At 39.8% G+C, this 20910-nt stretch overlaps 1 protein-coding gene across 2 annotated transcripts in view; it reads left to right on the top strand.

The window, feature by feature from the left end:
• The first annotated feature begins 705 nt into the window (after window positions 1–705).
• Window positions 706–20910, top strand: part of dtnbb (dystrobrevin, beta b) — a 37227-nt gene continuing 17022 nt past the window's right edge. Inside the window, exons 1-10 of one of the 2 annotated variants that reach the window (XM_005736544.2) lie at window positions 706–904; window positions 3112–3157; window positions 5102–5169; window positions 5381–5461; window positions 5579–5792; window positions 11023–11108; window positions 11368–11522; window positions 11625–11727; window positions 12344–12510; window positions 16084–16208. In XM_005736544.2, the coding sequence (XP_005736601.1) occupies window positions 5103–5169; window positions 5381–5461; window positions 5579–5792; window positions 11023–11108; window positions 11368–11522; window positions 11625–11727; window positions 12344–12510; window positions 16084–16208 (998 nt within the window). In that variant the 5' untranslated portion in view covers window positions 706–904; window positions 3112–3157; window position 5102. Of the gene's footprint in view, window positions 905–3111; window positions 3158–5101; window positions 5170–5380; window positions 5462–5578; window positions 5793–11022; window positions 11109–11367; window positions 11523–11621; window positions 11728–12343; window positions 12511–16083; window positions 16209–20910 lie in introns of both variants that reach the window. The other variant, XM_013911742.1, reaches the window with a different exon arrangement.

Raw genomic sequence — 20910 nt, 5'->3', positions numbered from 1 at the left:
TTAAAGCACAATAATGTTACGACCCCTGTATGGGCCAGTCTGACAAAAAAAATTCTGTTGCTCCAAAGTTTGACATAATAACCCTGATTACTGTAGCTGAGTTATCCCTGACTGTCTTAGAAAAATGTTAAAAAGAAATGTGGTGGGGTGTCTCCTAAAGATCTCTGCCCTTAGGAGGGATACATGTTTTTATATGAGGTCACCACACTGTCACAGTTGGGGAGGGGGTATTATTTTCATTAAATAGCTTCAAAAAATAAACTATACTTAATTTAATATTTAAAAACATTTGGGGTCAGTATATTATCCACAAGAGTCCAGTTGTTGAATAAAGAACAGGAACACTCTATGACGCTGTTGAACTGCATTATGAGAAATGTAGAGCCCAGGAGTTATGGAGCTTGGTTCTCCAGACAACTAGAAAGTCATGATACTTTTCCGGTCTTTTAGAAAGTATTTGCGCCTGCCACATCTCTTTCTTTCCCCTCTTTATGAAAGTCCCAAACTGCTGCAGTATCCCTTTAAATGAGTCTAAATGAATTCTGTGCTTCTTCCTATTCAGTGTATAATATTGGGGATTATATTTCAGAGTAACAGCGGTATTAATAATAGTAGTGCGCCTTTAACCAGTGTGCGTGCGCACATGCGTAAAGTGTACTAGTAGTTGGTCGCGCATGGCATCTTCGTGCCTGCTTGTATCTACTGTCCTCTGCCGCTGGGTCGCTGACGATGCCGAGCGGAGCAGGGCGCCTCTACGTTTCTGTGTGCGGCTACAACCGCAGTTGCGAAGACTGAAGTCGGATGAGACGGGAGAGGGGCTTGAAAAACGACGATGGATGGTCCGAGCTGTTTCTCATCGCCCGGACAGCTTTAACATCAGGGGAAACGCGTGGATTTATTAAAGGTGAGAAGTGGGGCTGTCCAGCACGGAGGAAATATCCCCCTTATTCGCCCATAGCCACTTACATCCTCCCTATCTGATGCTGCTGCTGCTGCCACCGATGATGATGATGCTCTAAACGCAACCTGCGCGATTTTCCTCCGGTAAAGGCCAATTCCCCGCCATGTATCTTACTTGGCTGTGGAGACACCAGTAGGATTTGAAGAAATGCAGAATTGTCATTGTTTGTTAACCAAAAAAATACAAATTAAAAAAATAAAAAATAAATGTATGGACATCACGACACACATTCCCCACTGCGGAAATAAGGTAAATAGGCGGTTAAATCAGCAACATGGCTGCGTTGATGCTCTGCCGTCGCTTTAGAAGTAATTTTTAAGTGTTGCGGTGCTGTTCAGCGTTAGAATTAAGGCTCGTAGAAAGGGAGAAGTGAATGATATCAGCGGCGGAGAGATACTGCAGTAACAGAGTCCTTATGTTGACTCGCGTCAAAGGATGTTGTCATTACCTTGGAGCTGAAGGTGCGGTTACAGTAAAATGCACCTTTCCAGGCCTGTGATGATTACTACACAGTCTGACTTCACTGCAAGCATCTGACATCCAAATTATTACGAGCTTGTGATTGTTTATGGGGAGATGAATAAATGGCACTAGCCAGAAATCCCATTGATCGGGACCGGTGAAACAGTGATCACACCGACTGTGATCTGAATGTGCTGAATTTATTTTGGCATGAATTATTAAAAACTTCCATCAAATAATCAACTTAACCGTTAAACTGTCATCTGCTTACAGGCTCTGATTACACGTCTGTGAACACGAACTGCCAGTGTGCAACCCTTGTTGCATACTCATGAATTTCAGCAGTTACCTCATAGAGGGAATTTATTTACAATGAACCATTGTGATATTTTGCTGGGTCTTCCACTGCATAACCAATGTTTTTTAACCATTTCGCCAAAGGGCAGCCGTGCCCCTTTGACATATCTGCTCTAAAAATGCCCCCAAAGCTCTTTTTTTTTCTCTATTTAGAATCAGAATTATGATATATAATTGGTCTGACTTTATCCAAACTACCATGCTTTGCCAGCTCCAAAGGCATGTGATGGTGTTTATAAGCACTGAAGCTGATTTTTGACTATTGCACAGAGCGGTTTTGCTGCTTGTGAAACGAGTGGTTGTTGTCAAAGAGCTGAAGATGAGTCATTCAGTTGCTCAAAAAAATTAATTATTTGGAAAAAATCTGACATTTCGTTTGGTTTTTCAAGCAAACATCAGATTCCCACAACTGGATTTTCTGCTTTACTCAACCCGCTGTTTAGGAAGTGGGAGGTTTTGCTTGTTAGAAAGCCAGGCTGTAGTTAAAGAAATCACCCAAAGCTGTCGTATGGCAAAAATATTGATTGAACATTTGAGAAAAATATCAGCAGATTGTTTGATGTTGAAAATAGTCTTTAGATGTGGCTCTTATTATATTAATATCTATTATTTAAAACTTAATTTCAATGAAGCGTCCCCTTTAAAAATCTTTGCTGGCTCTTGTAAGCAGCACAGAGAAATGTTCAAGACAAGGGAGAGGTGCGAGTTTGTGACTGGAAATAGTCATAACATTAGAGATCAGTCTGTCTAAAACAAGGTTGGATAGAAGTGAAAGCAAAATAAAAAAAGGGGGGGGGCTTCTTGTCTACACACTTCGAACCTTGGCTTCTATGGTTTGCTGATCAGCTGAATGCCCTCAATTCACCATGAGAATAAGCAAGTAATCTAAACATGTTTGGGATACTCTTGAGTCCTTGGTCCCAGGGACACCCAGTGCTAATGGCTTATTGGCTATCCCTAATGTGCTCTGTGTCCGTCATCATTAAGTGGTTCCTTTGCAGCTCAGTCAGTGTCATTAGCCCACAGGATGCAGTCACTGCTGAGCGGGATGTCATAGAGAATTATCATTTGCACAGACCACAGGCACTGGAGTGCTCCCTAGCTGGCTCACCAGTATCTCTACAGGAGGCGATGGAGGGGGGGTTAAGAAAAGCACAAAGTGAGAGTTAATAAGTCCTTGAAGGAGGTAAACAAGGGAGGTGTTAATTACTTATTTAAAAGTCTACTACATTTTGTCAGCGTGAAATAGCTCATCTCTCGTAGTAATGGTGGTGTCAAGTCAATATCAAGACACCCTCGCTGACCTTTTTCAATTTGTTTTTTTTTCACAGGGTCAACGTTTAAGGCTTCACTTTGTTGACATACAGTGTGCGGCAGGTAAGTACTTTTAAAATCAGTGTGATATAATATGTCACATGTAAAGCATGTCATATAAGCGCTTGGTAAGCAGGAAAGGATACGGTGTCCATGTGCAAATTGTCTTCACGGTAAATTATTTTTGTCAGATAAGAAAACAAGTCCAAAAGAATTGGTGGTAACGGTAAATTAAATTGTCCTGTGTTTGAGAGAAGTGACACTGTAAAGAAGTGACTGGAATCACAATAATAAAAGCCATGGAGATGCTTTTGAAAAATAGTACAGAGAAAGAAGTGAATGAAGTAGTGAAACCTGTGTTGTTTCAAAGGGGGCTTTTCTTTCCCTGCTGAGCTGAGAAGAAAACATACACCAGCAGTGAATCCTGTTTGAAAATGCACAACAGAGTCAACAGTGAAGTTCAATCAGGCAGCAACAGTTAAAGCTGTTCAATAGGCATCTCTTCTTTGGTATCAGATAATTATTTGGGGGCATTGAGAAATATTTACATGCTCGTGAGTTTAGAGCTAAATAGATTTTGTCATCATATTTTAAAAGATTTGTAGAGATTGCAATTTCCTTGGCTTCTTGAGATTTTCTTTCTAAGAACTGCAATAGACAGCATACTTTTCTTTAATGCAAAATTTATTTTCACTAGTAAAGAATTGATAAGATTGAATAATTTTGCCAAACTGCAGTAAGTTACACTTACTCTTTCATTGCTCATACCGAGGCTGATACTGATAGCTTTAGCCATTTTGCCTTTGCTACCTTTTTAAAATATCCATGTTCAGCTTGGTGAGGGGGATTTAAGTGTCTTATTAAATTTGTTGTTCCATTTTGTGGCGATTTATTTTGCCAAGGTTTGTGTCTTCACCCAATAAGATGCTAGTATATGACTGTTTGCCTATGCCATTGTGGTCTGACCCATAATAAGCCATATATGTACATGAGGCTGACTGGCTGGTCACCTGTCTGGGCAAAGAACACTGGAAATCAGCTGATTCTGGTCTCTTGTTGGTCAGTTGGCGCATCTCTAGTTATTTCCACTTCCCCCAAGAGTTAGATCGCGTAATTGATCTATAACATTCTCACATTGGTAAGCTAGTATAGCCAGAAACTGGTAAAACTGTCTATGCAGAAATACTGGAATACTATATATAAATATCCCTTATGTAACCCACCCTAAACTACAACCTATTCTGGTCATTATGTGAGTTTTAGAAGCTGGAGAGCAAACAATTTCCACATTTTCAAATCTTTATACTAAGCTAAGCTATTTGGCACCTGATTGTAGCTTCATATTAAACCTACAAATGTGAAAGGATATATTTTTTTATTTTTCCTTATATACCTAATGAAGGAAGTAACATCATCCGGACAGTGTTAAACTCTTCTTTTTAATAAAAGTCACAGTTCTGACACGGCTATTCTTTTACCAAGCACACTCTCAGTATAATGTATATATAATTTCTTTTCAGTTCTCTGTCCCTTCTCGGTAATAGGGAATGGACTAGTAATAAACAAGTGAAATTTCAAAGCAAAATCATCTATATAGTATAGTTGACCAAGGTTATATTGATGACTAACGCTGTCCTTTGTGCAGAGGGTAAATTGCAAACTTCCTGCTGGTACAGCCGTATTCAAGGGTTCATCTGAGTGTTTCAATAATTCATTATAGCCACATAATGGATCACTTACTGTGTGCCCTCCACTGGTAAATGTAATTTAGACTTGAACACCAGATCCTTTTCTATTCTGTTTTATCCACAAAAATCATCTGTTCTGTATATATCTGCATTTTCTTTAGTTGTATGCAAGAAGTGTAGTTCATTCAAATCCTTCTTAGTCCTATCTCTATGACTTCTGACACTGAAATGAGTTGTGTGTTGCATTTATTACTATGCTGCTGTGCAGTAAGCACAGTAAGAGTAAGTGCTGCATGCACTGGTGTTTGATGTGCCACAGAATGATCGAGGAAGGCAGTAAACGAGGCAAGGCCATGGTGGAGAAGAGACAGCTCTTCATGGAAATGAGTGAGTGGAGTCGACTGCGAGAGATGTCTTTTCACTATCTCATGTAATGCACAAACATGCATGGTCCCTCGCGTGTAATTCCTCCCACACAGAGCGTATCACTGATTAAATAAACATTCAAAAAGCTTTAAGTGATATTTTTACTTTGATATCAGATTACATTTGTCAGGTATAGATGATTTTTTGAGGCTGCGTTTCTCTTATTTTTCAGGAGCTCAAAACTTTGATGTCATCAGACTGTCAACTTATAGGACTGCCTGCAAACTTCGGTTTGTGCAGAAGAGATGTAACCGTAAGAAAAAAATGTCACCTCTTTTCAGCCGTTATAACACCAGCAGAAACATTTGTTTGAACATGAATGCAGACTTGATTGATTGTATTCTGTCTGTTTGCCAATCCCCCCTCACAGTTCATCTGGTGGATGTCTGGAACATGATCGAAGCCTTTCGTGACAACGGGCTCAACACATTGGACCACAATGCTGAAATCAATGTGTCACGACTGGAGACTATTCTGTCTTCCATTTACTACCAGCTCAACAAGCGGCTGCCCACCACCCACCAGATCAATGTGGAACAGTCCATTGGGCTCCTGCTCAACTTCATGGTGGCCACATATGATAGGTATGGAATAGGTGCACAACACAGAGAAGTACTATACTGTAGTCTAGTCTGTAGGTGGTGTTGTTTGGATAGAAACAACAAACAACAAAAGAGTAAAGGCACAGCTCTTATTTAGGATCTTTTAAAGATAATATTTACCAAAGGAGGGTGGCACATTGGAGCAGTGGTTAGCACTGTTGCTTCACAGCAAGATGGTTCATGGTTTGAATCTGCTGGCTAATAGCAAATTCAAGATAAGTGTAACTGCAGGACTGCAAGAAAATTTACTGTATGCAGTAAAAAAAAAAAAATTCAACAGAACAACAAGCAAAGATGAATCTAACATGAGTTTTGCAATAAACTGTAAATAGTTTTTATAAATAGGTTAAAAAGACAAAAAGTGGCTACAGATTACTGGATCAAGTCCACTAATATAAAACATGTGGAAACCTCACATTGTCACAAAAGAGGAGCTGAAGCCATCAACTATTTGACATTGTTGCTTCAAATCAGTTTTTAAGTAATAATCAATTCTTAATCGCTTATAAAATGCATTGCTTAAAAAAAAAGCTTTTTCTTATTTGAAATAAGTGTAAATGATGATCTATACAGTGCTGTGGAAAAGTCTTGAGCCACCCGTCACTCTCATTTCTTTAGATGAATTTACCAAAAATTCCAAAGATAAAACTGTTTGGCAGGAATAAAATAGTATTTTTGCACCAACAAGGTGATTCCCAAAGAGCTGTTAGCTGAAAACCTGGCATATCTCATACAGGAGGGAACAAAAAGACCCTAAATTGCACTAATAGCACTAAATCAGCTCTAGAAAATATAACTATTTATCAACAAAACACAGGACAGGTGCAGACAACGCAGACTTCACAAGGGGACACGGCTGACAGGGAAGACAGATGACTAAACATAGATACACAACAAACCTTTAAGAATTAGGAATCACAAAGATACAGACTTGGCACTGACTGAGGAGACACAGGGAACACGGAGCACAGGAGGAGCACAGGAGGAGCACAGGAACAGAAACCAAGAAACCAGAAATGATAAATTATGAAATCAAAGACTATATAATAACTGAAAATACAAAACACTGCGTCACTGACCCAGGACCGTGACATAAACTTTGTCACCTGCTATCATTCTGTTGTCAGTCTGCTATTGAATGGGTCAAGCTGGCAATTACGTACTTTATCAAGCTAAGTGTTTTTCCAGTGTTGGATTTAGTGTAAACTTGTTCAGCTAACATTATCTCAGGATGGTCATGCAGTTGAGTAGTATTCCCAGGGTATTTTCATTTATTATTTATGTATTTATTTTCATTGTTTTAACAAAAAATATTGATATTTCATGTCCCTGGGTTAATACAGTATCACCATGCAAAAAATCACAATACTGTGCTGGTTCGATTTTTTTTCCCGCCACCCCAAATATCTCAGCAATTGAAGTTCAAGAGAAGAAGTGACAGTTCTAAAAATGATCTACAGCAGATCAATGGTGTCGAAAGTCATCCCCTTAATAGAAGAAAAAACTAGTAAAAAAAATCCATCAAAAACCTTACACAGGACCCGAGAGATAAACTGGAGCCTGCAGATAATCCACTGTTTGCTAAAGCCTCAAAAGAAATGGTAGGTTGGCTGTCAAGGAAGGGAAACTAGGATAAAAGACTGAGGTGTGCCAAATTACACAAGAACCGGAATGAAAATCAGTGGCAACAGGTCTTGGATTCATATGATTAGTATATATGGAGGAGATCAGGTACAAAAGTATCTGCAGCTATCTGTAAAACACAGTACAGACTCTGTCATGGTTTGAGTTTGCATTTCAGTCAGTGGTTTTGGGGGATCTTATCAAAATTGATGGAATTATGAACGTAGAAAAGTACCATCAGATTTTGATTCGCCATGCAATACCATCTAAAATAATCTGATTAGCAACAACTTCATTTTTCAGCATGACAATGATCCCAACCTTGCCACTGCAGTAAAAGCATACCTGGATAGAAAAACAGTAGAAAACTATCAGTCATTTGGAGTGGCCTCCCCAGAGCCCAAACCTCAACAGAATTAAACAAAAGGGAGCCAACATCCAAAGAAGAACTTAACTTTGAATGTCCTTCGGGAAGTGGGAAGAGAACTATTCCTGACGACTGCTTAAAGAAATGGCAAGTAAGAGAGTTCAGGTTGTGTTGATGAATGTAGGTGGTTAAATTAAATACTGACTTTCAAGTTCACTAATAAATCAGTAATTTCGGGAGCCTTTTCTCATCTTCCTAGCAAATTATATAGAAATCTGAGGTGGCTCTGGACTTTTGCACAATGCTCTTTTTGAACCTTTTTTAAATCAAGTGCAGTTTTAAAATTTCAACCCATAAATCTTCACAAATCCACATTTCTGACTCTGTGATTTGTCACACTAACAGAAAGACTGCCACCTCCCAAAGATTTGCTTGGGCACTTCCAAGTGTTCTCCTTCTGGTTTGTGTTGTGTTATATGTGATTAAAAAGACCAGGGGAGAACATTTCCTGTAGCTGCTTAACTTTCAGGATGTTAAATAGACACTTATACATGGCTGAGTTATTTCCAAACATAATCAAAATACAGTAAAACCATTACTGGCACTTTGATGGTCCATGGATCTTGTTTTCAGAAATCCCAGAAATACAGATTGGTGCAGAGGACAGAGTATCAATGACCCAGCAATCGATGAAGAATGTAAAATGTTATTAACTTCTAGTAGGTTCAAAATCAGGATTTTAGGTGGGTATGGATCAGGATAACAAATAGACTCTAAGCTAGCTAATAATTAAGATTATACAAGCATATTTACTTTTATTAAAGGACCCTGTCTATGTACATTTAACTAACTGAAATATTAAACTGCTCATCAATCAAAAATGTTAACATATAAGCTACCCTGTACCGGTCGACAAAGTCTGGTAACCCTGGAGATGTTTTACGGTACGTCCCTCCTCTTAATATCCGCTCAGTGCTTCCTGAATCAGGGAGGTTTATTATTGACCATAAAGCACTCTCTCATTATTGTACCTCGTGTACTCAAATTGATTGGCTGCTTGCCCTCTCCATCCAGGGATCCATTCAATTGGTTTACTTTTATCTGTAAAGCCATTCTGGTCCCACTCTGTTATTATTCATGCTCCCGTATCTCTGTGAAACTTTTGGAAACGACTTGCTGCAGTCACAGGAAGCAGTTTTGCTATCTGTCCCTCAGGTCCAAACTGAATTAGGCAGGAGAGCTTTCATCCACTCTGTTACTTCTGCTCGGAAGCAAGAGCTAAATGAATCTCAGACGAAACAAGCTGGTCTCGCTAGGCAAGTTAAAACGATTTATAAGAAGAATACAGGGAGTGCAGAATTATTAGGCAAGTTGTATTTTTGAGGAATAATTTTATTATTGAACAACAACCATGTTCTCAATGAACCCAAAAAATTAATATCAAAGCTGAATGTTTTTGGAAGTAGTTTTTAGTTTTAGCTATTTTAGGGGGATATCTGTGTGTGCAGGTGACTATTACTGTGCATAATTATTAGGCAACTTAACAAAAAACAAATGTATACCCATTTCAATTATTTATTTTTACCAGTGACACCAATATAACATCTCCACATTCACAAATATACATTTCTGACATTCAAAAACAAAACAAAAACAAATCAGCGACCAATATAGCCACCTTTCTTTGCAAGGACACTCAAAAGCCTGCCATCCATGGATTCTGTCAGTGTTTTGATCTGTTCACCATCAACATTGCGTGCAGCAGCAACCACAGCCTCCCAGACACTGTTCAGAGAGGTGTACTGTTTTCCCTCCTTGTAAATCTCACATTTGATGATGGACCACAGGTTCTCAATGGGGTTCAGATCAGGTGAACAAGGTGGCCATGTCATTAGTTTTTCTTCTTTTATACCCTTTCTTGCCAGCCACGCTGTGGAGTACTTGGACGCGTGTGATGAAGCATTGTCCTGCATGAAAATCATGTTTTTCTTGAAGGATGCAGACTTCTTCCTGTACCACTGCTTGAAGAAGGTGTCTTCCAGAAACTGGCAGTAGGACTGGGAGTTGAGCTTGACTCCATCCTCAACCCGAAAAGGCCCCACAAGCTCATCTTTGATGCTACCAGCCCAAACCAGTACTCCACCTCCACCTTGCTGGCGTCTGAGTCGGACTGGAGCTCTCTGCCCTTTACCAATCCAGCCACGGGCCCATCCATCTGGCCCATCAAGACTCACTCTCATTTCATCAGTCCATAAAACCTTAGAAAAACCAGTCTTGAGATATTTCTTGGCCCAGTCTTGACGTTTCAGCTTGTGTGTCTTGTTCAGTGGTGGTCGTCTTTCAGCCTTTCTTACCTTGGCCATGTCTCTGAGTATTGCACACCTTGTGCTTTTGGGCACTCCAGTGATGTTGCAGCTCTGAAATATGGCCAAACTGGTGGCAAGTGGCATCTTGGCAGCTGCACGCTTGACTTTTCTCAGTTCATGGGCAGTTATTTTGCGCCTTGGTTTTTCCACACGCTTCTTGCGACCCTGTTGACTATTTTGAATGAAACGCTTGATTGTTCGATGATCACGCTTCAGAAGCTTTGTAATTTTGAGACTGCTGCATCCCTCTGCAAGATATCTCACTATTTTTGACTTTTCTGAGCCTGTCAAGTCCTTCTTTTGACCCATTTTGCCAAAGGAAAGGACGTTGCCTAATAATTATGCACACCTGATATAGGGTGTTGATGTCATTAGACCACACCCCTTCTCATTACAGCGACGCACATCACCTAATATGCTTAATTGGTAGTAGGCTTTCGAGCCTATACAGCTTGGAGTAAGACAACATGCATGAAGAGGATGATGTGGACAAAATACTCATTTGCCTAATAATTCTGCACTCCCTGTAGAAACCTAATAAAGCAGGTGAATAATCATTTTTACGTCCACGATCAACCGTAGTTTAAGGTTTAGTTAAAGATTCTTCACATTTTGTATGCTAAAGGATGCAAAATCAACACTGCAGTCATATTTTTCAATTTTATTTTTGTTCATACTCCTGAATGTTAGTTTTTCCTCTTAAATGACAAAACTTCAGGTTAAATTAAAAAAAGAAGCATGAAAAGCATAAAAACCATAAATTCCTAGTACTATAGGAACAGAATTAATAAACAAATGTATATTTTATTCATTTTGAATTCAACTTTCTGCTTCTTGGAATGCTTTCCACTTGCAGTGAAAGCCATGGGAAGTTGACAGTTTTCTCAATGAAAGCCATGCTGGCAACAATGTGTGGAGGGAAGATTGTTGACAAACTACGCTGTAAGTACAATTTTGACTGCTTTTTTCTAAAAGCTGATGCTTTGGTTAATTACATATGCCAGGGTCTGCATGTAGTTACTCGAGTTAAACACACAGGGGCACTGCTGCAACATATATACAGTATTCATTTATTTTAAATGCATTAAGTTAATGCTGAGTCTGTGTACCTAGGATCAATAGTTTCCATTCACATAAATGTCAAGTGCTGGTTTGCATCCTGTTTTTGCTCAAAAGTAAAATGTGACATTTGCTTTCTCAGATATTTTCTCGCAGATCTCCGACTCCAGTGGCGTCATGGTGTTTGCAAAGTTTGATCAGTTCCTTCGGGAGGTGCTGAAACTCCCCACAGCCGTGTTCGAGGGCCCATCATTCGGCTACACGGAGCACTCAGTGCGGACGTGCTTCCCTCAGCAGGTAGGAAGAGAATACTGAATCAGTTTTCTCCTTTACTTTTTTCAAAGTCTTCAGTGCTTTACACTTGTTCAACGCATGCATGTGTGTGTTTGTATCTAGAAGAAGATCATGCTGAACACATTTTTGGATGTGTTGATGGCAGATCCTCCCCCGCAGTGTCTTGTGTGGCTGCCGCTCATGCACCGACTTGCTAATGTTGAAAATGGTAAGTTTTCCCAAACCAAATTTAATACTGAGAAGAGATGCTTGAGAAAGGAATAATAGTTCACTATTTTTAGACATTTTCTCTCATGGTAACATTTTATAAAGTGAGTGAAATATCATAAAAAACCAACAAGGAAATCCTGTTTTAAGAAAAGCCAGAAGAAATCATGAAACCAGTCTTGGCTTTGCTCCAAGACCAAAATCAAGACGATGACAACAAATTGTGTAAATAAATTTTAAATGTACTTTCCCGTCGCATATTTCTCCAAATGAATAAAAATATTTTCTCTCTACATTTCATATGCTAATGAGGGGGCGGGGTGGGGGGAGGTAGGCTGTCTTAAAGATGTGTCATAGTGTCAACTTTCTAGCTATTGGTTGTTACAGAAGTGGTGGAGTCAACTCAGAAGATCATTTTTAATTGTCCTTTATCTGTAAAGCATTGACTAATTTCTCAAGTAAATATAGTGGAGTATAAGGTAACATAAAATTGACATACGTAAAGTATCTGAATCTTTTTATTATTTAAAACAAACCAAATACAGAAGTAGCTCTGAGATTAGTGACATCACCACTCTGACAGGAAAGTGTCTTTGTTTTCGTGTTTATCCACTCAGTCTTCCATCCGGTGGAATGTTCTTATTGCCGGAGTGAGAGCATGATGGGTTTCCGGTATCGGTGCCAACAGTGCCATGGCTACCAGCTCTGTCAAAGCTGCTTCTGGCGTGGCCATGCTAATGGTCCCCATAGCAACCAGCACCAGATGAAGGAGCACTCGTCTTGGGTAAGGGGAAAAGGCTCTGATTATTTCTCAGTCTTACATTATGCTTTTCCCATTTCCATACAATTGAAAAGTCAATATCTCTTCGGTCTCATCTCGACTGATTTTTATGACATAGCAACCATGTGCCCACATTTCTCGTCCTTTCAGACAAATTCAGCAGGGATTTAATGGGGTTTTACTCATCTTGGCAAATAAAATTGTATTGACTGAATTTACTGTGTTGCTGCCCCCAAAGCTCAATCATTATGTTATAAATTGAAACATGGGAAGTCTGAACCCATTTCACATACCACTTGGATTTTACACAGAGAAGACTGACTGCTCTTGTAGCCTGAGGACTGGAGTGACATGCTGGAGAAAAACAAAACGCTTTTTCTCTGATATAAAAAAAGAAAGAAAATTATAACATGGGGTAGGTGCATGCATCTGTTTGGGATGTTGTCCTGCTTCCCTGATAAATTGGTATGATTTGTACGCACACCAGTGAAATTATTTGCTGTTGCCATTTGGATGCTTTTTCTGTTAACCTCGGTCCTGATTACCTGGCAGTATTACTGGCTATGTGACAGAAAAAATGGATGCTCATCCATTTTGCAATTGCTCTCTATCTGCCTCCAAGTGCAGTACATTTATTTTTCCTACTTTTATTTGTTAGTTAAATCTCAAGTGTGACATTATACAGGCAAGGACATGCATTTTTATTCCTACACCACATCTCGCTACGTTGTGCTAACATTAAGGTTCGTAGTAAGAAAGAGGAGTGCTGTTTACTACAGCTCTGCACGTCGCCCCGATTTTCAAGAACAAGGTTGATGTGCAGAGCTGTAGTAGCTACAGACGGATGTGTTTAATCAGTCACACTATGAAGATATGGGAAAGAACTTGAACTGTATCATTTTTATGTGCATAAAAACTAAATACCATTTCTGCTTGCCCTAGGGAAAATAAACATTTAGCTCAACATATGAGGACCATAATAAACAATGATAAATAAAATAAACATTGGTACTTAAAAATATCTGGATCATATAAAACATGGTTAAGAAGCATTTAGAATAAAATCATTATAGCAGAATAAAATGCTTCTTTGCCTTCTTCCTGACTGCAGGTGAGAAAACAGGCTGCGAGATAGATGGCAGGGATCATTTATGATGCTGTCACCTGCTGTTTTCACAATCCTGTTCAGTTTGTGTCTTTCCTCAGACCTGCTGTTTCCAAACCAGCAAGTGATGCAGGACATGATTATGCTCTCGGTGGTGCCTCTGTAATAGACTGTCAGGGGTGGAGTGGCGAGGTCCCGCTTCAGGTTCAATGTCTTCATGTTACAGAGGAGATTGAGACAATGTTTTACCTCCTTAATGAGGGCTGTGGTGTTGTCACTGGAGTTCAAACCTTCCTTCAGATACACTTCCTAATACTTGGTGCACTTTGCCTGCTCTACTATAGATCCACTGATGGTCAGTGGTGGGACACAACTGGAGGTTGTCCTCCTGACATCCATGATCATGTCCTTAGTTTTGTCTGTGTTCAGAGTGCTGAGTGTTATCTGGTAGAGTGGGGTCATTAAGACCTGATTGCACAGTGGGTTTATAGCCTTCTGCTGTCTGGAACGCAGCCACAAGCGCTGCGTGTCCTTGTTGTTTGTAAAATGATTTGACAGTTTTTCACATAATGCCTGTTTTCAGTTGCTTCTTCGTATGCTATAGGCTGAGCTGTTTCCAGATGATAACTCTGATCCTCGGTGGTGAATAGACCTCAGTTGTCAGCTGTGGCTTGTCACCAAGTGTCTTGACAGTTCTGATGACAGTCACATCGTCTGTGCATTTGTTTACAAATTCAGTGACAGCATCTGTGGATTCCTAGAGGTCTATACAACTCCCTTGATGTAGCTGTGTCTCTAAAGGTCCACCGTGCGCACTCAAAGCTGTCCTGCAAGGATGTATTAGCCTCATGAGGCCGCTTTCTGATATCTGACTTGCCGGAGGCATTTGGCTCATTCTGGGCCTGCATTCAGGTGTCAACATGACAGTCAAGTGATCAGAGCTACCAGTGAAAGAGTTGGTGAAGGTAGTTTAAGAAGAGAGCTGAAAATTAGTGAGCAGCAGTACATCTTCATGCCAGGAAAGAGCGCTACAGATGCAGTGTTTGACAGCGCTGATGGAGAAGTACAGAGAAGGTCAGAATGTGTTGCAATGTGTCTTTATGGCTCTAGCAAAATCACATGATAGGATGCCAAGAGAGGAGCTGTAGTGCTGCACAAGGAAGTCAGAAGTGACAGAGAAGTATTTGATGGTGGTGCAGAACATGAGGGCAGCAACAATAGCGAGGTGTGCATGAGGAGTGACAAGGTGGGGGTGGGATTACATCATGGATCAGCTCTAAGACCCTTCTTGTTTGCAGTGGTGATGGACAGGCTGACAGATGAGGTCAGGCAGGAATCTCCAAGGACTATGATGCTTGCAATTGACATTGTGATCTGTAGTAAGAGTAGGAAGCAGGTGGAAGAGAGCCTGCAGAGATGGAGTCATGCTTAGAGGGGGAGGTGAAGTGAAAGAAGCAGTGAAGGTGCATGAATATAAATACCTGTGGTTAACCATCCAAAGCAATGGACAGTGCACAAGAAAGGTGAGTGGAGATGAGCGTCCGGGGTGATTTGTGACAGAAGGATAACAACAAAAGTGAAAAGAAAAGTTTATAAGTTGAGACATTCAGTCAAACAAAAGAAAGACATGAGGCAGAGTAGGGGTCATTGGGAGTGATCAGGAGGGACAGGATTAGAAATGAGTACATCAGAGGGACAGCTCAGGATAAGCACTTTGAAGGCAAAGTTAGAGAGGCACTGAGATGGTTTGGACATTTGGAGAAGAGTGATAGAGAATATATTGGACAAGGGATGTTGAACACAGAGGTGCCAGCCAGGTGGAAAACAGGAACACCAAAGGATGTAGTGAAGGAGGACATGCAGAGGATTAGTGAGGGCCGAAGAGGATGCTAGGGACAGGATGAGATGAAGGCAAATGATCTGTTGTGGTGACCACCTTGTACCGCACTAAAATATGTTGAAAGATGCTCTAACCTGCCAGTATGAGAAAATATAATTTAAAAAATCATAAGATATGAGTGACTTCAGTTAAGAAGTTAAAGTATCACTCATCAGAAACATTAGGGATAGTACTGTATACTTTTCCCATATAATTCAGAGTTTCCTAAAGAGTGAAATACGAGTGCTGGAAATCATCCTAAACCATTGGTCAGGGTAGCCAAACCTAAATGTGTTTGTTATATTTTGAAGCTTCTTCCCTTATTTCTCCTGAATGAAGCATTGCTGTCAAGCTTCACTGCAGTTTTTCAGCCATTTGGATTAAAGAATCCACCGAACCTGCTCAATAGAAGCTTTTACTGAGTATGCAACAAGTACTTCTCATCCCCACTTTTCCCACTGTAAACAACGTCTTGACCTAGTTATGTAAATGACTTCTAACAGCGTAAAACTGTTTTCACTCCAACACAGTCACAGCAGTCAACAGAACTGCAAAGCTAACCAATGCGTTGTTTGTCTTGCCTAACTCACAGAAGTCTCCGGCTAAAAAGCTGAGCCATGCCATCAGTAAATCGCTAGGCTGCGTCCCCATCGGAGAGCCGCCACATCCCGTATTCCCCGAGCAGGCCGAGAGACCACAGGAGCTCACCCACACTGTGTAAGTACTCTTCCCAATGCATTTGTTCCTGCTCTCTCTGTCATTATTGAGGGAACCCCAGCAGATTTGTTGATTAACAGCATGGCAAGGATCAGTATCCTCATGATCTATAGTCTGCTACCGTCATGTAACTGCCTCCATCTTTCCACTTTGCTGTCACCACATGACTGATAGTGCGCCATCCTGCTCAGACATCTCGTCCCTGATTATTTGCTACCATGGAAATGCTGATATACTACACAGATTCAGCTGCTGCTGCCGTTAAGCGCAGTCATCCTCATCAGTCTGTTGGCAATGAAACAGGGACGATGGTATAAATCTCAGATTCTAGGCTTTGGGAAATCATTATAGAAAATGCATTATATTCTGCTGGTGTCCTAAACCCTGAAGACTCATTTACATTTCAGCTGAAAAATAGTACTATTAACATAATCAATTCCACCACTGAGATACTTTCACGTAGCGTCTTCTTTGTTGCACTGAAACTCCAACGCTTTATGGTCTCCACCAAGACAACATCTAACTGTGTTTTGAGTATAAAAACAGTGGTCCGTGGTTGTTCTTGTCTATGGCGTTAACATGATCGCAGGAAATCTCTCAACTTTTGTATTTGAGCTTTCGACAGTTTCCATAGCACGTTTCATAACAAAATCCCGCTTCATATTCCAGTCACGACCATAAATCTAAGCTGTCTGTATATCCTTTTGCTGCTGGCAAGTGTCAGTGAGTAATTGATAGTGCACTGCATCACAGGGGAGAAAGTAGCTTCGTGAATACCAAGAAAATTGACACAACGTAAATACATTCGCATGATTTCCTGTTTTACCCCGATTCGCTTTTATATCCAGACTCTGCCCACTGCCAGGGGGCTTTTTCTGCATTGTGCCCAAACTTATGCGTTTAAGATGGAGTTTACATTTGCATAAATTTACAATTCATCACAACAGGGAGAGCCAACTGTCGACCCGGATGTTTTCCTCCTACTGAGAGATAAGGCGATTGGATTAGCTTGCACACTATAGGCTGCGTAGCATGAAATTACTTCACACAAGTAGATTAATATTGATAAAAAATAAAATTTGTGGCTAAAATATATTTAGAATTATGTATCTCTAGGGGCCACAGGAAGTTGCAATCCATATCTATATCTATCTTTTTTTTATGATGTTGATTATTTCAGACAGTGTAGTCACTGAGAATATGGAGCTCCGTCACAGAGAAACCAGCTGGGGCTTTTGTTTAGAGCTCTAAAACTGGTTTTAATTGCTCAGTATTTTCTGATGTAAAATAAAATTTGCAGTGAGAAAAGGCCCTTGATTAAATAATACTGAATATAATATAGCTTAGAGGAAGTTGTACCACGATTATTTCTAGAGCAGGGCAATATGGCCAAAAATATTTATCACGACATATATTTGAAAATTTGCGATAACGATATAACTGACGATATAATTGGTGCGAGACAAAATACAACTCCACAACATTACTAGCGCACAACCTTCCATTTATTTTCACTTAAACAAGAATCTGGTTTTTATGTACATTAAAGCTTTATAAAAATGTAACAGTGCAAATGCAAATTCCTTGCTGAAAGTTTAACCAAAAGGCATTTCCAGTAGAAATGGGCTGACATATCCTGAGCATAACCATGTATAATATCCACTGAAGTTAAAAAGAGGTGCTTTGCAACATTAAACTGCAGTGTGCAGTACGCATTTTTCGGACCATAAGGTGCACGGGATTATAAGGCACATTAAGCGAAACAAAGCAGTCAGATAAATCAAACTTTATTAAACTCATTCTTCTTGCTTCCTCCACTTCTGTACCATTGATTCATTAATGTTGAATTCTCTGCAGCTGCTCTATTCCCATGTTGTTGCAGTATATTAATGACTAACCTCGTATTGTGGATGGATTATCTCAGTTGTTCTCCTGACTGAAGTTTGGTCCGTTTACAGCATCCTGCCATGCGATTGCATTTGTCTCTAACCATGAAGAACCTTCACGTTAACTTTTATAAGTGGAAAAGTGTTAGTGTTCGTCCTCCAGCTTCACTGTTTATGTTATGCTAACATAGCTGTGTCGCTAGCGATCACGTAGCACATCATTATATACCAGCTAGCCCAATTTCAGTAACCCTACAAACGTCACTGCTGTTTAGTTTCCTGTCTTCATTTATGTTGGAAGTGATAGCAGAGCTGTACGTTTGATTTTTTTTCAGAAATCTCTCAGTCAGAACATGCAATATCATGCTTAGGTAACTAGCGAAGCTAGCGAGCTAACTTCCGCTAGCTTCCTGCTAACTTCTAACTCCGTTAAATGTAATAACTTTTGTTTTCCCTTGCATGTTCTGCAAAAAAATGTGCTTTGTTGTGTATCTGACGGACAAACACCAAACCAGTTCCACATCACGGAAGTTGCACCATTTTTACAAACCAATTCTGGTTCATCTGTTTCACTCAACAATCGGCCATGTGCGTATGAAAACAAAGGCACTGCGCATGCGCGTTTTACTCCCATTCTATCGCGATATTTCATTTTCCTATCGTTGCCTAACATTATACCGGTATTACCGTGAACGGTATAATATGGCCCAGCCCTAATTATTTCTACTTTTTATAATTTTACTTTTAAGTTTTAATAGCTTATTGGACTTTAATAAAAAAATATGTTTGGCATTCTTTCTTTGAAATTCCAAGAACTTATTGTTATGATCTCCTTTGAGGGTTTTGAACACAAAGTGCATCCTCATGCTCTTGCAGATGGCATTTTCAGGTTGCTGAAACTCTGTATTCGTGTTTGCTGACTTTTAGGATAATGGATGTGACTGTTGACCCCTTCTTTTTATATCTTTTTGTCTCTATTGTTATGTCTGAAAGGGCATTTACAAAAAAAAAAAAAACATCTATTTTTGGTTCCTGAAATGATTTTATGTTTTGATTTGTGTGGCGATGAAGTAGCGCCTCTCATCAGCTGTGCAATGAAAAGAAGCTTTTAAACCTGACAACCCTTCAAAATATGTATTCATCAGCGACTGTCATTCTCAATTTTGGTTCGGATTAAAAGCTCCCAAATTTAACTGTGCAGGTCTTCAAAATAGCAGGCAGATACATCTGCAAAACAACACACAGGGGGAAATAACAGTGTTGTTTAGTTCTTTGGAATATGATCCTTAGTATGAAATTATACATTAAACATGACACTTAAGTCTGCTTATCTTTAGATGTGAGAAAAGTACTAGCATGGCTCTATCTAACTGTAACAAAATCTAGAACCTCATTAGCATTTTATATGTTACACAATTACTGGACACTTTATTAGGTACACCTTGCTACAACAGGGTTGGATCCACTTTTGTCTTCTCAACTGCCTTAATTCTTTGTGGTATAAATTCAGCAAGGTGCTGCGAGTGTTCCTCTGAGATTTTGGTCCACATTGACGTGATAGCGTAAACGCAGCTACTGTAGATTTGTCGGCTGCACATTCATGAAGGGAATCTCCCATTCCTCCACATCCAACAGGATTTCTATTGGATGTGGCGAGATCTGGTGACTACGCAGATCATATGAGTGCAGTGAACTTGTTGCCATGTTTAAGAAATTAGTTTGAGGTCATTCAGTTCAAATCAGGTTAATTTATATACAGATAAGGACAATATTATTAGCTTCTCTCCCTTTATTTAAAGTATTTTCCAAGCGCTTTTAAACAGAGCAAGGAATTTTTTAACACAGCTTTTCCAAACATCCTGGTTTTATTTTGTATGCTTACTTTATTTTACCTTGCACACAGAAACATAATCAGAATTCAGTAATGTTCACTTTGGTCTTCTGGAGGTAGTTCTTCACCAGGAGTGATGTGTGTTTGGGATCATTGTCGTGTTGGAAGACAAAGTGATAACTCAGACCCAGTTTTGGTGCTGACCGTTTGAGGTTTTTCATTCAAAATCTTCACATATCCTTCTTCCACTTTCCACCTTCCACCTCACAGTTCCAGATGCACTGCAGCATAATACTCCCACCTCCATGTTTCACTGTGGGGATGTTGTTCTTTGGGTTGTACACATCTCATGTCTTTCTCCAAGCATAAACAGTTTCAGTATGACCAAAGAGCTCTAGTTTTGTCTCACCTGATTAAAGGGAGTAAATACTCCAGTATTTCTGTTTCTCAACGTTGTCCTTAGAATACTTCAGGCTTGAAGTTATCTTTTTTGTATTTGTTTTCTTGGTGTACAACCTTGCAGTCTGTTCCTGTGGAGGGTTCGAGTGATTTTCGTCTTTAAGACAACAATTGCCAACTTGGTAAGTCATTCACTAGAGTTTTGGCAGTTGTTCTGGTGTCTTTTGACACATCTCTTTATTTCCAGAGTCTTTGAAATCTTTCTCTTCCTGCTTCTGCCAAGCTTGTGCCGTACTGTGTGGCTCTCTTTGAATTTCTTGATGATACTTCTCACTCCAGTTCTTGACACTTGGAAACGCTGCTATAGCTTTGCATATCCATCTCCTGCTTTGTGAGTGCCAACAGTTCTTTTTTTTCTCAAGTCCAAACCGATTTCTTTTGTTTTTGGCGTGATGCTTTCTCAAGTGACAGCTCAAACCCATACCGAAGTTTTTATAATGTGTGCAAATTTGGAGATAACTCTCAGTTTTAACTTGATTTTACAACCTTTACAAGGTTAAATTTCATCAATACACAGCAGTAGTTT

The sequence above is a fragment of the Pundamilia nyererei genome, unplaced genomic scaffold (assembly GCF_000239375.1).
Source record: "Pundamilia nyererei isolate P.nyererei 1_Seehausen unplaced genomic scaffold, PunNye1.0 scaffold00070, whole genome shotgun sequence".
Taxonomy (NCBI): Eukaryota; Metazoa; Chordata; class Actinopteri; order Cichliformes; family Cichlidae; genus Pundamilia; species Pundamilia nyererei.
Note: the sequence above shows the minus strand (reverse complement) of the source record. Positions and strands in the feature narration are given on the sequence as shown.